The 16,635-nt window shown below is 47.5% G+C and overlaps 1 protein-coding gene across 1 annotated transcript in view; it reads right to left on the reverse strand.

Moving 5' to 3' along the window:
- LOC311246358 (retinol dehydrogenase 13) overlaps positions 1-11,433 on the reverse strand; it is a gene marked incomplete at its 3' end in the record, with an annotated part of 71,254 nt that extends 59,821 nt beyond the window's left edge. The window contains exons 1-2 of the mRNA XM_084336514.1: positions 11,319-11,433; positions 5,832-5,966 (exon numbers count right to left, since the gene is read on the reverse strand). Coding sequence (XP_084192640.1) covers positions 5,832-5,966; positions 11,319-11,394 — 211 coding nt within the window. The 5' untranslated portion in view covers positions 11,395-11,433. The remainder of the gene's footprint in view (positions 1-5,831; positions 5,967-11,318) is intronic.
- Between the last annotated feature and the right edge of the window lie 5,202 nt (positions 11,434-16,635).

Raw genomic sequence — 16,635 nt, forward strand, 5'->3', positions numbered from 1 at the left:
GCAGGTGGCATCAGTCCTTTGCCCTGACATGGTGAAACGGTGTCCCGCCCGGCCGGTGCCATGAGGCGAGTCGGCCCGGCAGGTGGCTGGTGGGCTGATGAAGCTTATGCCGCCGCGGTACAGAATTTAGCGGCAACTGACAACATTGCTCAATTGGCTGCTTTTCTGTCAAAAATGCTGTCGGGTGGTGGGGCCTTAGGGCCAGCCGACGTCAAGACCATCGCGCAAGGTTTTGAGGTTATTCAGCTTTTGACCTAGCCGCAAGCTATAACCGCAGGGAGGGCTAGGATGCTGTCAACGGTTGTTCATAGGCATCTTTGGTTGGAGCAATCTCCCCTTGAGGAGGGGAGGGGTCTCCTCCTCAGGGCTCCCCTCTCCGCGGGTGGACCTTGGTCTGTCCACGGAGGCGCGGGCGGTATTTGACCTGGGCTCCACGCCGCCCCACACCTCGCAGCCAGAGGTGAGAGCATGGCCTCGCCAGCGGCTGCGGCGAGGCCAGCGGCCATGTTTCCCCCGCCTGAGATACCCTGGACACAAAGAAAACCTGTGATCACAAGGCCGACAGCCTCTGCGGCCCGAGGGATCGGCTATATTAGATGGGCACGCCCTAAAAAACCGTTGCCATCTAGCTGTGTCTAGCACGCTCTCCGGTTACTCCCCCCCGCTACGCTACGGGACTCAGGGCTCTGATTTGTCCCCTTTGGCTGCGGGCCGCGTTCTTCCAGTGAAGCGCAAGCGGCCCCACATTTCGCTTCTCATGGAGACAGGGGCTTACACCCAGTTGCTAGCTAGGCCTGGGTCTGTCTATAAGAATGCTGTGCTGTCAAGCGGCTCCCACACCACACGTGTTTGGTGAGCCTGGTGTTGTCGACGGAGCAGGGTTCCCTGTATCTAAAAATGTTGTCAGAGGGGGAACTCTAGGCCCAGGAGGTCGCAGCGTGGGTTCCCCCCAGCCCCGCCCTCACCAGGCCGGGTATTACGTTAGTGCCTCTCCCGTCTGGACTTCCAATCCTGCGGTGGTCAACAGGCATGCATAATTTGGGTGGTAGTAATATCACTACAGGGCTACAGTGTGTAGAGACCCACCCTATCGGGCAGTGTGAGGACCACACACCATGCATGTCCGGCTGCAGAGCAGGCTGTCCTCAGCAAGCTAAGCCGGGAAGATGCTCAGCGGGGGAGCCTATGTCACCAGGAGTGATGGCCGCTCCCCCCGTATCAGACCGCCCCTTCTGTCGGGGTCCCCCCCTTGGGTACGATTGCCTCGTTGGTAGAGTCAGGGTGCGATATCCCGGCTCCACGAGACACCCTGCTCACGCGGTTGGCGAGACCAGGGTTGACAACGCACAGCGGGAGGGATCGGGCCACCTATCTACGATTCCTAGCGGACCAGCGGCAGTTGGCGGCGGGGGCGCTTTGGAGTTTTTACCACGTATGGCTGCAGTGGTAGCCATATGTCGGTGTGGATGGAGAGAACACTGAGGGCGGCGCTTGTGTTACAGTTTACACACCCCCGCCCTCCTTTTTTGGGTTTGGTACAGACTCTTATCAGAGTCCGCGGCAGTGACAGCCCTGGCCGAGGAGATTTGTTCTCTGGCGGCGAAACAGGCCGTTGTCGTGGTCCCATGGGAGGACGCGATGTGCGGCGTTACCTCCCGATATTCTCTGGTGCCCGAGAAATCGGGGGGGGGGGGGTGTCAGACCCATACTGGACCTGTCCCATGGGAGGTTCAGAATGTTGACCGTCACCCACCTGTTAAGCGCTGTCAGGTGGGGGACTGGTTCACATCCATAGACCTGAAGGATGCGTATTCGCATCCCGATCTTCCCTCCTAGGACATACCTACTCGTCCTTTTTCAGGGCTTAGCGTACGAGTACCAGAGGCTGCCGTTCGGCTACTCTCTGGCTCCTCGCATCTTTACCAAGTGCGTGGTGGGGCCTCTGCCGGTCAGAGAAGATCGCCAGGTCTCATACCAGGCAGGTGGTGGGATTCCTCACCAGCCTGGGTTTTGCTGTAGACTGGAACAAGAGTACTCCTCTTCCCAGTCAACGGGTGGAGTACTTGGGCTTATTTCTAAGCTCAAGGTCTATAGGACGGTTACGGCGCTGTCCGTGATGCGCCTGCTCGGTATGATGGCATCTGCTCACTCTGTGGTCCCTCTTGGCCTCCTCTTCATGAGGAGGATACAGAGGTGGTTTTCCAGTATGGAGATAGACCCGGTGAGAGACAAGTGGAAGCGGCTGAAGGTTCCCATGTCAGTACTGGGGGACCTCGCCCTCTGGGGAGGGCCTAGGGCCCTCACCAGCGGGGTCCCCATTGGCAGCAGGCTGTCATATGTCACGGTCTTCACCAATGCCTCCCTCACGGGATGGGGGGGACATGTCGGGCCAACGCAGTAGGGGGCAGCTGGCAGGACCATGCTGCCCGGTCTGCACTACATTTCAATGTGTTGGAATTGAAGGCAGTCCTTCTGGTCCTCAAACGGCTCGGCCACCTTGTGGTGGGCAAGCATGTTTTGATCAGGACGGACAACACGACGTCAGCGTCGTATATCGACAGACAGGGAGGAGTACGCTCCCCCGTCTGCACCGGGCAGCAGTCGAGCTCTGGCTATGGACGTCTCTCAATCTGTGCTGCCTGAGGGCTCTCCACATCCCCGGCAGGGAGAATGTGGGTGCAAATGTGATGTCGCGGGCGGTCCACACCCCAGCGAGTGGGGACTACGTCCAGACATAGTCAGACAGGTCTGGGACCGATTCGGGGAGGCCATTGCGAGCAGACAGTCCCACCGATGCCCCTTGTGGTTCTCGGTCAGTCGGAAGGACAACCGCTCTCTGGGGGTGGATGCCTTCTCGATGTATCCATGGCCGCCCGGGATTCTGTACGCGTTCCCCCCCATACATCTGATAGCTCAGCTGTTGGGGCGGGTACGTCAGGAGCGCGGGATTCTGATCCTGGCCGCGCCACGCCGGGGTTCGGCTGTGTGGTTCCCGGCCCTGATTCAGCTCTTGGTGGCCCCGCCATGGCCTGTTCCGTGGTCACTGCGGGCCCTCTCTCAGGCGCACAGAACTCTGTTCTGCCTCCTGTTCTGGGGCAGCCTCTAGGCTTGGCTGCTGAAAGGGTGAATCTGGTGGGGATGCGTCTTAACTCTTCTGTGGTTAACGCCATCCAGAACGCGCACGCTCCGTCCACTACCGCGGCTTACGCAGGGAAGTGGCATATGGTCGAGAGTGGGGGCGGAACATTGTTCAGCCACCCTCTCGTGGGACGTTCTTGCTTGGCGCACGGCATCTCAAGCCTGTGGAACATTCTCTGTCTCCGAGTCGGGACCTCCAACTGTTCTGGAAAGGCTGTTGGGGGCCCCATTTGAGCCTCTTGAGCAGGCGCCGTTGGATCGTCTGTCTTATGACCGCGTTCCTTTTTTGGGCCATCACCTCCACTAAATGCGTGGGTGAGCCATGTGCTCTCTTGGTGCGGTCGGAGTACCTGTCTATTCGGGCCAATAGCAGGCAACTCTGTGGCCTGATCCGGCCTTCGTGCCAAAGAATATCCGAATATCCACTAGCGTTTCGGTCTGCTGCCCTGTTAGGGGGGGCCTCGGTGGACGACATTTGTGCTGCGGCCTCCTGATCCTCCCCGACTCCTTTCGTTAGGTTTTACCTCATGGACATGACTGGGGGTTCTGTCTCCCAGGCAGTCCTGAGGTCCGGGACCTCTCCTGCATCCCGCCATCAGGTGGGCTAGCAGGGGTGTGTGGGTGTGGACCGCGGGGTGCTGTGTCACACGTGGTCCCGCTTGCGCTGTGCGTTCAGGGGTGCCTGGTTCCCCCCTTTTTCGCACTTTGGTGGAGTTGACTGCCCCCCCCCCCCCCCCCCCCCTTCGTTAGGACGGGCAGGTGGACGGGACTCCCCTCCTCCCTGGCTGGGGCTTACGGGCCCTCAGGAGGTGCATTTGTCTGGCCACGCGTCCGCTCTGCCCTTATCTCAGAAGGCAGAGCAAGACGCGAGGCCAGTTGATATATAACGTAAGGTTATCCTATAACCCTAGTTATATGATACTGGCTGAGCGTCTTGGTCTTAGCGCCCTGAGGTCCCTTGGATGTTTTCCGCTTATGGAAATCGAACTGGGAAGGGTGAGGCGTGACCACTTCCGGCGTAATATAGGGGATGCATGGGAGTGGCGTGGTCATGTGCAAGTGGGTGCATTTGTTTTGTTTCCCGGAGCACACTAGGTGCTAGAGATAATGGGTTATCTCAGAAGGCAGAGCGAGACGCTCAGCCAGTATCATATAACTAGGGTTATAGGATAACGTTACGTTTTATGGGTGCAGCATTCCTAACATCAATATCATGTTGTAAGACTGTTACAAATCTGAGAAGTTACACCAAAGAGAGAGGGGTGGTCTGTGGTTAACTGTACAATGTCAGCTCCTCCAACAAGTAAGGCAGCTCAACAAGCATCTCTAAATTGGACAACCTAACACATTGCTGTGGAGCGTTGTGGAGAAGTAGACCGTGATGCGATCAGACACAATATATATTTATTTTTTTATCTTTTTCCCCCTCTTTTTTCCTCCGATTTTCTCAAATCCCAATGTTAGTCGTTATGCCAATTCCCAATCCCCTTCCTGGTCGCTGCGCACTTACCCCCCACAGTCGGTCTGGGAGAGTGGAGGCTATCACGTGCTTCCTCCGACACACGTCTAGCCAATCAACCGCTTCTTTTCACCTGGCAGCGCGGACTCTCACTGAGAGGGCGTAGCGTGTGGAAGGATCACACTATCCCACTTAGATCCTATCTGCGCTTAGCAGGCGCCCCGACCGAACTGTAGGAGTCGCTGTTTACAACGACCCGGACCCACCCCGCCAGCTTCTCCCACCCTCTAATACTGCCAATTGTATTAGTGTGAACGGCCAGCCAAGCTGGTGACAACCCCGGAGCTGTGAGCTGGATTCGAACAGGCTAATCCAGCGTCTCCGGGGTTGGTGACGAACGTAATCTCCGCTACGCCACCTGACCGCCTGATCAGACACAATTCTTAAACTCCTCCAACAGTATTAGTTATCAAAGAGAGTTGTAGCCTGTAGACTTGTTAGCAGCACAACACTCAACAAATGTCTGACTTGGGGACTTCTTGTGATTTCTGAACTGTTGTCTATATGCCTCTGCCACCAACTCATATGCATGAAGGACAGCTGACTTCACAAAGTCATATTGCAATCTTCTAGAGACATAAATGCATAAATCACCTCCTGAGCCAAAGAGTTTACACTGTAACAATATAAGCCACGCCTCCCTTGGCCACTGAAGGGATGAAGCAATAAACTCAAATGCACTGAAGCAGCCATCTACCTCGGTCTCCCAAAAAAGTGCAACTAGTTATATGTTTATATGAAATGACCTAGACAGAATTGATTGAGAGGGAGGCGGTGCCAAAGGAGACTTGGAACCATCTCTTGCATTTCACAACTCCAGCTGTCGCATCTTAGCGCGGTAATATAGGATGTGGTTTCACCTCTGCCTCCTGATTGCTTGATCACTGGTTGTCTTCCTATTGGTGTCTCCATGAGTGACAGAAACATGGATCAGAGGTAGAGCGAGAGAGAGAGACACAAAAAGAGAAACAAAACACAACAGCCACATGCTGGAATGTAACATTGCTGTTTGATGACATCATACAGACTCTACCTTTAATAAAGGATAGAAAAACAAGGACACACACATGGGCGTGTGTGTGTGTGCAAATACACACATGCACACAGGCATGCACACACACACACACAAACATTTCCTCCCTGCTGTGCTGTGCATAGAGTCTGAGCCCTGTACCTCTGCGTGCCATGTCCCGAGAGGTCTCCTTGCCAATGCCAGTGTTGGCGCCAGTGATGAGGACCGTCTTGCCCTCTAAGTGCATCGTTGATCGGCACACACCGCCAGCAATCCACTTCCTCAACACAATGACACCTGGGAGGGTCAACAAATACCATAGTCAACAACGTCAACAACAACAACAATAATCAATACTACTCGGGAAAGACGTGAAGAAGATTTCAATGTGATTACAAGAAGATTACAATAAGGAAGGGATCATGTCACTGTGTAGTGCGTGAACGCACATTGGTGCCAAGTGTGGAAACTATCAATTTGGCCTAATTTAAACAGGTTATTACCTTGGATGTCAGAATAATCAGCAATTTGTTGCATTGTTACTAGCTAACATTTATATATTGCTTTATGCATGTTTCCTCAAATATCTTGTATATTTTTGGGCGGCTGAGTGGCGCAGTGGGCAAGGCGCTCGCCACTAACGCAGGAGATGCTGGTATCGAGCCCAGCTCTCGGCGTTGCTACCGGCTTGGCATACATACACACACATACATACACACATACTAACACAATTGGCAGTGTTAGAGGGTGGGAAAGCCGGTGGGTGGGGATTGGACGTTGTGGACAGCGACTCCTACAGGTCGGTTGGGTGACGCCTGTACAGCAGAAACAGGAAGTATCGGGGGCAGCGTGAGCCTCCCACGCGTTACTCCTCGCCACTGAGAGTTCGAGCTGTCTAGTGAAAAGATGCGACAGGCTGCCTCCTCGTGTACCGGAGGGGACACGTGATGCAAGACTTCTATCCTCACTACAGCCGACCAGTGGGAGGCATAGTCTAGCAACGTTCAAGACAGGGGAGGGAAGAATTGGAATCACGAAATTGGGATGGGAGAAAAATAGACAAATAGGAGAAAAAGTTGATAAAAAAAATTCTTGTATATTTTGAATTTTAATATAGGCTTCAATAGAACTGGCAACAAAGTCTGGCACCAAGCAGAGCATATAGAACGCTGGTATGCTGATGTGATGACCTTTCCTTCTTTTATAGTTTCCTTGGTATTCAAGGAAGGCAGGGGAACTATGTGAGAATGCTATTCATCGACTACAGCTCAGCATTCAATACCATAGTCCAGGGGTTCCCAAACTTTTCAAGCCAGGGCCCAGAAAATAAGGCGTCAGAGAGCCGCGGCCCAATGCACATCGTCAGGCTTTTTTTTTTCTTTTTTTTTGCCAGGCGACCGATTTTTTAAGCCAAATATCACTTCAATTCTATTAAGTTAGTTCAAGTTAGTTATTCATTTATATGTGCTATTTATGAGAGGGCTAACTTGTTGCAAAATAATAATGATAATAATCATAGCCTCATTAAAATACTATTGTTGCTTCGGTTGTTTTCAGCGTTTTATGTGCATAATCTGTTATTTAGTTTGAAATGTTCGTTGAAATAAGTAGATTTTTCGTTTTTGTTTATTTATTAAGTTAATATAAAACCATATAGTCACATTTTAGAATACAATAGAATAGAATTTTAGAATACAACTAGAAACACTGTCCTGGCCTGCTTCTAAGTTCAGTGGCCTGACAAAAAAAAAAAAAAAAAAAAAAAAAAAAAATTTTTTTTTTTTAATCATCTCGCGGCCCACCTTTGGGTCGCGACCCCGACTTTGGGAACCACTGGCCATAGTCCCCTCCAAACTCATAGCCAAGCTCAGGGATCTGGGCTTGAACTATGACCTCTGCCAGTGGGTCTTGGACTTCCTGACGGGCAGACCCCAGGTGGTGAGAGCAGGCAACTGCACCTCCTCATCCATCACCCTCAACATAGGGGCCCCACAGGGCTGTGTTCTGAGTCCCCTCCTCTACTCCCTGTACACACATGACTGTGTGGCTCAGCGGAGCAACAACACAATCATCAAATTTGCTGACGACACAGTAGTGGTGGGCCTGATCTCTGCAAACGACGAGAGGGCCTACGTGGAAGAGGTCAAGGTCCTGGCGGGATGGTGCCAGGAGAACAGACTCTCCCTGAACGTCAGCAAAACAAAGGAGATGATTGTGGACTTTAGGAGGTCGGGGGTCAGGGACTACAGCCCCCTCAGCATCGACGGGGCACCGGTTGAGAGAGTGAACAGTTTTAAGTACCTCGGAGTCCACATTTCCGAGGACTTGACATGGACCACACACATTGACAGTGTTGTGAAGAAGGCACGACAACGCCTCTACTTCCTCAGGCGCCTAAGGAAGTTCCAAGTCAGTCAGAAGATCCTTAAGAACTTCTACTCATGTACAATAGAGAGCATCCTGACTGGCAATATCACCTCCTGGTTTGGGAATAGCACCGCACAAGACCGTAGCAGACTACAGAGAGTGGCACATTCAGCCGAACGCACAATTGGAGGGGGGCTTCCCACCCTCCAGAGAATTTACAACAAGCGGTGCAGGGGTAAGGCCAAGAGAATCATCAAGGACTCCAGCCACCCAAACAACTGCCTCTTTGAACTGCTGCGGTCAGGCAAGCGATACCGGAGTCTCATGGCGAGCACAGAAAGACTCAGAAGAAGCTTCTATCCCCAGGCCATCAGGCTGCTCAACGAACAATAAACACTATGCAACAACCATCAAATGCACACAGCACACACATCCACACGCTAGGGATGGGTACCGAATTCGGTACTTTTAAAGGTACCTACCGAAACACGTCGGTACTACCAAGTATCGATTCACGTGAGATCCACCGGTGCCAACTTTCGGTACTATGCGCAAAAAAAATTTAAATCCGATGACGTCACGTTTTGTTGACCGCAAAAACGAAACCGCACGTTAAGGCACAATACATGTTTTCAAACTCTCTTTGGGTGTTTGCAATTCATGGGGACTGGGGAGTATATGTCTCTGATATCTATCTTGGTAGTGGGCAGGTTGTTAGAAAGTGTAGCTCAGTTTCCACATCTGCTCTGTCTGACATGGCTGTTAGCCTAGCCACGGAGTGTCTTTAGAGAGGAGATTGAATCCGTCACAAATGGATTCCAGCTTCATTTATTTACTACAGATGACAAACGTGTTGTTTCTGTTTTTCTTTTTTACATACTTGCGTGGCGCCACACGGAACAACTGATCACTACAGCCCAGCATCATATAACTGTAGCCAGTCTCTTGAAACACCACTATCTCCAAACGTTCTTTTGCTATGTGCTCGCGCTGCCACGGTGGGTTTTATTTTTAGCGGTCGGCTTACTCCTTCCATAGTTTCACATATTTGTAACCCATTTGACGTTCTTAAGCTGACGTTAGCTAAGCTAACCGTCGGACATAACGTTAGCTCCTAGGGCTACAGTGCAAGCCGGCACAACTCGGGACAGAAGAGTAGAGGATGTGACGTCGGTATACAAGCCACACACACACCGCAGAGCGGGTCTTCTCCAAGCGGGGGTGGAGCAAAAATAACTGCTAGAATACTCAATCAGCAGCAGAGTAGTTCATTGCTGCTAGATTGTTTGTTTGTTTAATCAGTTGTAAAATACTTTACATTAGTAAGATGTAAATAATAATAAAGTAATAATAATACATTATTTATTTATTAAATATTAAGTTTGGATTTTTTTTTTACAACTGAGGTAGATACAATTTTTAGAGACTAAAGTACCGAAAAAAGGTACCGTTGGGTACCGGTATCGATTCACAGGTACCGGTATCGGTACCGGTATCGGTTCAAATGTGAAAGGTACCCATCCCTACCACACGCGCACACTCACTTTAAACAAACAACACACTGCAGCACCCACTCTCCACACTTTAGATCACCTAAACACACTTTATATTTATTGGTAAAGGATTTGCACTACAACTCGTACACCTTACTGTAAATTGTACCTAAATTGTACCTCATCCCATTTCTGCTTTGCACTATATAGTATTGTATATTAGTACATTGCATTGTATGGTAATTCAGTTACTTCTATTCTGCATCGAACATTGTACATATGTCTATACTGAACACTGTGACTTCTATTTTTACTTCTGTTACATGCTATACTATTCTATTTCATATACTAATCTTGTCTAGCACAGTCTCTGGAGCGTAACAGTAAGAAGCATTTTGTATAAAAGTATTCTGTACTTCTGTATGACAACTATTAAAGAAACTTGAAACTTCTGATATGATGACCCTTCCTTCTTTTATAGTTTCCTTGATATTCTGACGTGATGACCCTTCCTTCTTTTATAGTTACCTACAAAAAGTGTCCTACTGTGTTTATTAATATCACACTGTTAGACTTGTTCATGTTTATTAAGATCACACTGTTAGACTTGTTCCTACATAAATATTAAGATCACACTGTTAGACTTGTTCCTATATATGTTTATTAAGATCACATTATAGACGTGTTCCTATATGTTTACTAAGATCACATTATAGATTTGTTCCTATATGTTTATTAAGATCACACTGTTAGACTTATTAAGATCACACTGTTATACTGTGCTGCTCGTTGGCAGTGAGGTTGATTATTGGGCTCTTTCAACCACAAATGAGCTTTATTGTAGAGTTGCATTATCAGAAAGTGAGCCCCTATCCCAGGAAAATCCCAGAGTGTTCTCCCAATCACGATTGCCATCTTTGCCAGATTGTGGATCAGCTGCTGGTGGTCACTCACTACACATCTTGATGACATCACAAGTTCAAGACTTTTAGCTCTCTGTGTCTCTTTCTTTTGTGTTATTGTTGTTATGTTTGTTCACAATATATTGAATGGACTTTACTTTACAATATAAATAATTAAATAAATTATTCTTAAAACGAGTGTTATCTCTCTTTCTTTAGCATGTGAGCAGTGTGATGGCTCACAGAGTTGGAATGTGCACGGTCTGTTTTGACAGTTTATACTGCATCTCTCTCTAGTTGATGCACATGGTCGGCACTAAATGAAATCCATTTTTTCCAGAAAAGTTAAATTCTCAGAATGGTTGTTCGTGTGCTGCTGCTGTGCACCTTGAACTTGATGCCGAAAACACGTCAGATTGTGACCAACACAAGTAAGTAACCTTTATTGCCTTATTGCACCGATCATATAATAAGCCTCGTCGGACAGTTGGAACTATGGATGAAAGCTAAATCGACACACGCCTCCTAAAATAAACTGGTCGCCAATTTTATAATTATTTTTACCTCGGGTTCTATAACTATTGTAAAATGCCCCAAATGAAAAGCAAAGTCAACGGAAGGTAAAGGTATTAATACCAAAATAACTAATGAAAGTGAACGATTAAACGGGCGGTAGTTATTCTAGAGATTTATTTTGTGACAGTGGTTTGACACCTCTCCAGTCCTTACTAATAACAACACTTCTCTCTCAGTTCATCTCTCCCACGATTCTGTCTTTTGATTTTCAAATGTCATCAAATTTGCGAGGACGCACACGCTTTCCAGAGAGAGAGACCCCCACCACAGAGATACCACATAATAGAGAGAACACAGAGGCCACGACTCACAGATCAGTGTCACCGCGGTGACAGCGCCATACTTCGCCAGCGCGAACGACTGAAGTTCATCCCATTTGCTCTCCATGGTAGTAGGCGAACCCCCGGACCACGGATGGACCGAGAAGAAGCCTCCGGCGCGGGGATCCTCTCCTCTCATCGTCTGACCGGCTCTGCGATGATCTATGAATAGATCTAAAGCAACTTAACCGCTGGGGGTTTAGCGCTGACTTCAGTTCAGATTACGAGGCGATTACAGCCCATACGATCACACATTCTGCCCGGACAATGCTGCGCGTCTAGAGGCGCTGTTTAGGTGAAGGAGGCTATGGCGTGTGTGTTTGTGTGTGTGTGTGTGTGTGTGTGTGTGTGCGCGCGCGCGCGTGTGTGCGTGTGTGTGTGTGTGTGTGTGTGTGCGTGTGTGTGCACCTCGTTTACAATTGTAAGCCTTTTGAAATCCTTTTTAGAAACATGAATACACCGTTATCCACCCATCCATCCAGGATATAAATCAAACACGTGTGTACTGTGTAGCCCATGAGGGCATGAAGCTGTTAGGTACACACTGTTCTTATAACTGTTCGCTTATCAGTGGATAATGCAAAACATATTTAATTTTTATTTTCTATTAGATGTTGTGAAAAGCCCTATAGCATTTATCTGCAGGCAAACACACTTATTGCAGAGTTGACAATTTGCCTGTAGCTGGGGTTAAATGACAACTCACAAAATAATCACACTTCATTAATTGAATCTCAGTCTAAATGTAGACCACTGTTATAGTCCATGGGCCAGAGGCCAAAATTTCACTTGTCGGTACCACTCAAGGTGACGAAACTTACATATAATTTTTTCAAAGATCTATGTCTGTAGATGATATTTTGGTATGATAGCCCTTCCGGAGTGGTAGCTTTATCATAATTATCAAGTCATGAAGTATACCCACCCCATTTGCGTTTCAGATGCTGGTGCATATTTAAGCATTACATCACGCGTAGGAGTGTGTTATACTCATTAGATCACGCCTAGGGGGTGTTGTTAGACCGTTAGACCCCCCTAGGTGTGATCTAATGAGTATAGCACACGACTTCAAGTGATTTAATGCTTTTATACAATGGCCTAATTCACCCAAACTTATTGCTATACAATAAACACACAGTAATTGAAGCATAATGGAGATTTATTCAAAAACAGAAAAAGTTGATCCAATGGGCCGTGCCCACAAAATGCAATTGAACAAAAACATAAACATAAAACAGTCTTAATACCTGGTTGAACTCGCTCTTGTCAACAGTTTTTAAATCAATCTGAGCTTTCTGCTCCGCACACCACATATTAAAAAATTGACGGCCCAAATCGTTTGTCTGATTGTCATCTTCTCATTTCTGTTAAAGGTTGATAAGTTAGTTTTCGTCAATGTCAGCATGTCTTTTCTCCTGCTGTGCATCCCATTCCTCAAAGGTCAGTCCACCAAATAGATCAAAATTTACAATGAAATCGGACATGATGAACAACTTGTGTTTACAAATGAACCTGTGCGGGACATCCAGTAAAATCGCTTCATGTGACAGTGTCCTTTTGAAGCAGAGGGAGGTGCTACAAAGAATGCCATCTAACAACACACTTCATATAAATCCCGCAATTTATTATTGTTTTGACAATGGGTCATGACAAACCAATTACATAATCCAACATATGTGTAAAAAACTAACATTCCAGTTGACTGTATCTTTTTTGAATGAGTCGTTATGAAGAAATCAATACATCCATTCATAAAGATTATTGTCCGCCATCTTGGTTTCATTCAGAAAAAGGAAACGGCGGAGTCATTAAACAAATAAAATAATAATGATTCGGTTGTGGGCGGGTTCTGGGGTCACGTGGAGTGTGTTATACGATATCACAACGTCTAACTTGACTGTTTCAGCCAATCAGAATCAAGATATTTGCATGTCATTGTATAACCTGCTTTAGACTTATAGAGGACATCTGTCAATGTTTCACAATATTGTCTTTGGTATCATTTTAAAGGGGACTATGTCATCTTTCATTCAAGCTAAGATGTGAATCTTTCTGACCAATATAGAGGTCACTGGAGCTCTTTGAACAGTCAACAACACACATTTTACACGATTTTTGCCTAAATGATATACTATCTTTTAGCCCTGTGTCATCTAGGAGCAACAGGGACACAACATACTAAATCTACAACACTCTCAGGACCATAAGGATTCAGGAAATGTATAATATGCCTATACTATTTCTTGTCAGGGGTGATTGCGAGCCTTAAATTAGAAGAGCATGTTAGGCTCCTATTAAACTACAGAACAGCCAGGATAATGTCACAAAGTGGTCTGTCTTTATATACAGGACATAAAGGACACCACAATGAGATAAGGAACCACTTAGAGTTTTATAAACAACCTATTAAACAGAACAACATTATAAACAAAATTAACATTGAAAGTGAATCATACATTTAATCCCACAGTATCGTTATTAATGGGAATAGGCCTATGTCAAGATCTGATTATAGTCGGGCTATCACGATCTGTGAGAGTTGAGATGGGTAACCTAGTCCAGAATCACCCCATAATGTCACTCAAACTGCTCATCACTCTCATCCTCTGACTCCTCGAGTTCGAAGTGGAAAGAGTGGAGGACAGGAGTGATGTGTTCACAGGACCGGGTGTTTGTGAGGAGGCGGGCAGCTGAATTTTGGACCATCTACAGTTTATGGAGGGAGCGGGAGGTGATGCCAGTGAGGAGGGAGTTGCAATAGTCGAGGCGGGAGGAGATGAAGGCGTGTATGAGGGATTCAGCGGCAGGGGGGGAGAGGCAGTGTCGAATTTTGGCGATGTTGCAGAGGTGGAAGTATGAGGTTTTGACAATCTCCTGCCCTGCACCTCTCTCCTGTCCTGCACCTCTCTCCTGCCCTGCACATCTCTCCTGTCATGTACCAAGAAACCTTCAGTGGACTAGGGCAGTCATGGGATGTGAGTGAGGAGCTGTTCCAGAGAATTGAGGAGTTTACATGTACTCTGCTAACAGCAGCACGGTAGAGGTGAACCAACTGCGCTACCAGCTCTTCTGTACCAAAAGGGGAGAGGTTGAGTCTAGCCAGCTGCCACCATGTAGAGACTGTCTCTTCCTGCATGTTGAACGAGCCAACTATCAGGCAGCAATCTGGAAGAGCAGTCTGCAGTCTAACCCTGTGGTCCCAAGTCCTACAGAGCATGGATGGAAAGAAGATGAGGGCAAGCTGGCAATGTACTGGATGCGCTCCCCACCTGATAGTATAGTTTAATAGGAGCCAAATACTGCTCTTCTAATTTAGGCTCACAATCACCCCTGACAAGAAATAGTATAGGCATATTATACATTTCCTGAATCCTTATGGTCCTGAGAGTTTTGTAGATTTAGTATTTTGTGTCCGTCCCTGTTGCTCCTAGATGACACAAGGCTAAAATATAGTATATAATTTAGGGGAAAATCGTGTAAAAATGTGTGTTGTTGACTGTTCAAAGAGCTCCAGTGACCTCTATATTGGTCAGAAAGATTCACATCTTAGCTTGAATGGTACCGATATCTGGTCTGGCCCATGGACTATTATGACTGTGCGAACCATACCATGGTCTTCGGGGGAGCTCATTATATTTTTTGGGGGGGGGTCAGCAGCGCTGCGCATGCCTCACAAAGGACTTTACTGTGACGCTTGCTGACATAGGCTATAGGTATGAGTAACGTTACAGTCCACACATAGTCCACACCACACAGGTGTCTGCATGCATGATGAAGACGCACATATTGAAATACACATGCTCAGATTAACCCCTCTGATCCAACACTAAAATTCACACACAACAGTCCTATTTACACATAAACACACGGATGAACCAATACCGAACAAGTCCACGACCAAACACATCGAGTCTAACATTATTATAGTAGGCAAAATGCAACATTATCACACCAGTCAGCAGTGGCACCTTGGTCAGTACTCAAAGAGTGACGCACCCACACACGAGACAAGCGCAGCTGCGCATGTAACCAACGCACAACAATCATACGATAGACATTTTATAAATGAGCAATAATGATAATAATACAGTTATTGTAATTAGGAAAAGTAGGTCTTACTTTAACACAGAAGCGACCACAAAGGCCTGGGATCAGCTGCCTGCGAGATGCGTCCTCACTTGCTGTTTTAAAGTGGCGCGCTAAAGCAGGGTAGTTATTCCAGACTGCTTTTACAGTATTAAAATGACTTGCCACCCACCTAATGGTGAAGATCTGCCCAATTCTCAAAATCTGCATGTCACAGAAGTAGTCCCCGCAGCAGGTTGTTAGCGTCGCCAGCAGTCAATTTAAAATTGTCTGCTATTGAAGAAGTAGATGCTCCTACCGGCTCCTGCTCAGTCGAGTCGATTGGCTGCTTCGCCTTCTTTGTAAAACCAAAATTGGTTAGAAGGCTTACTTCTTTGATATTTCGTTTAACTTTCGACATTATCCTGAATACCTGTATTTTTTTTCTTTTAAAACGGCGGGTGAAGTTTGATTTGTGCCTGCAGGCTGCAGCGCCGTCACGCTCCGAATGGTAAACGCAAGAATAGCATGCATGTTGCCATCTATTACGAGTAGGGTATATCTGCAGTGCCACAACCCCATAGATTTATGCTATTGTCTATTACGGTGAATTAGTGCGCAAATCATGAATCATACATCAAAATAGCCTAATTTTACGCATTATACACGATGATGACGTTACAGAAAATTACAGAAAAATTTGAAATTCATGTATAGCACCCTGAAAATATGCCTATTATTCAGAAGTGCTGACTTGCCTGTTATCTCCCCTTTGTGCACAAAGACATGTTGACTAGTTTCCATTGATATTCTCACGAACAATGACGCGAGCTCCTCCTTCTTCTACCGGCTGAAATATGGATTATAAACGGCATTACTGGATCCTATTCTACCATCCTTTTCCCTGTGTGGCTAGTTGGCGGCCAGCAGGGGGCGAGGGCAGGCAGAGAGTGTACGGGAGAGAGGCAGGCAGCGAGGAAGAGGGAATGACCTGGAGGTGGGAAGAACCGGAAGACCTCTTCGGCTTGGGATGTAGCCGTGAACGGTCGCAGCTACAACGGGAGGTGCTTTGGAATAGCCCCGTTAAAAAACCACCAGAGAGCCCCGCCGGAGCGAGCGACGGGTTACGAGACATACTTGCTAGTGACGGGTTATCCTAGGAGTATCCGTGATAGTGCGTGGGTAAGAGAAACTGAACCCAAAGACTAATGTCCATTTAGGTAGCGGGTTATAGTAGCAGCGT

The sequence above is a fragment of the Notolepis coatsorum genome (genome assembly GCF_963971535.1).
Source record: "Notolepis coatsorum genome assembly, chromosome: 19".
Lineage (NCBI taxonomy): Eukaryota > Metazoa > Chordata > Actinopteri > Aulopiformes > Paralepididae > Notolepis > Notolepis coatsorum.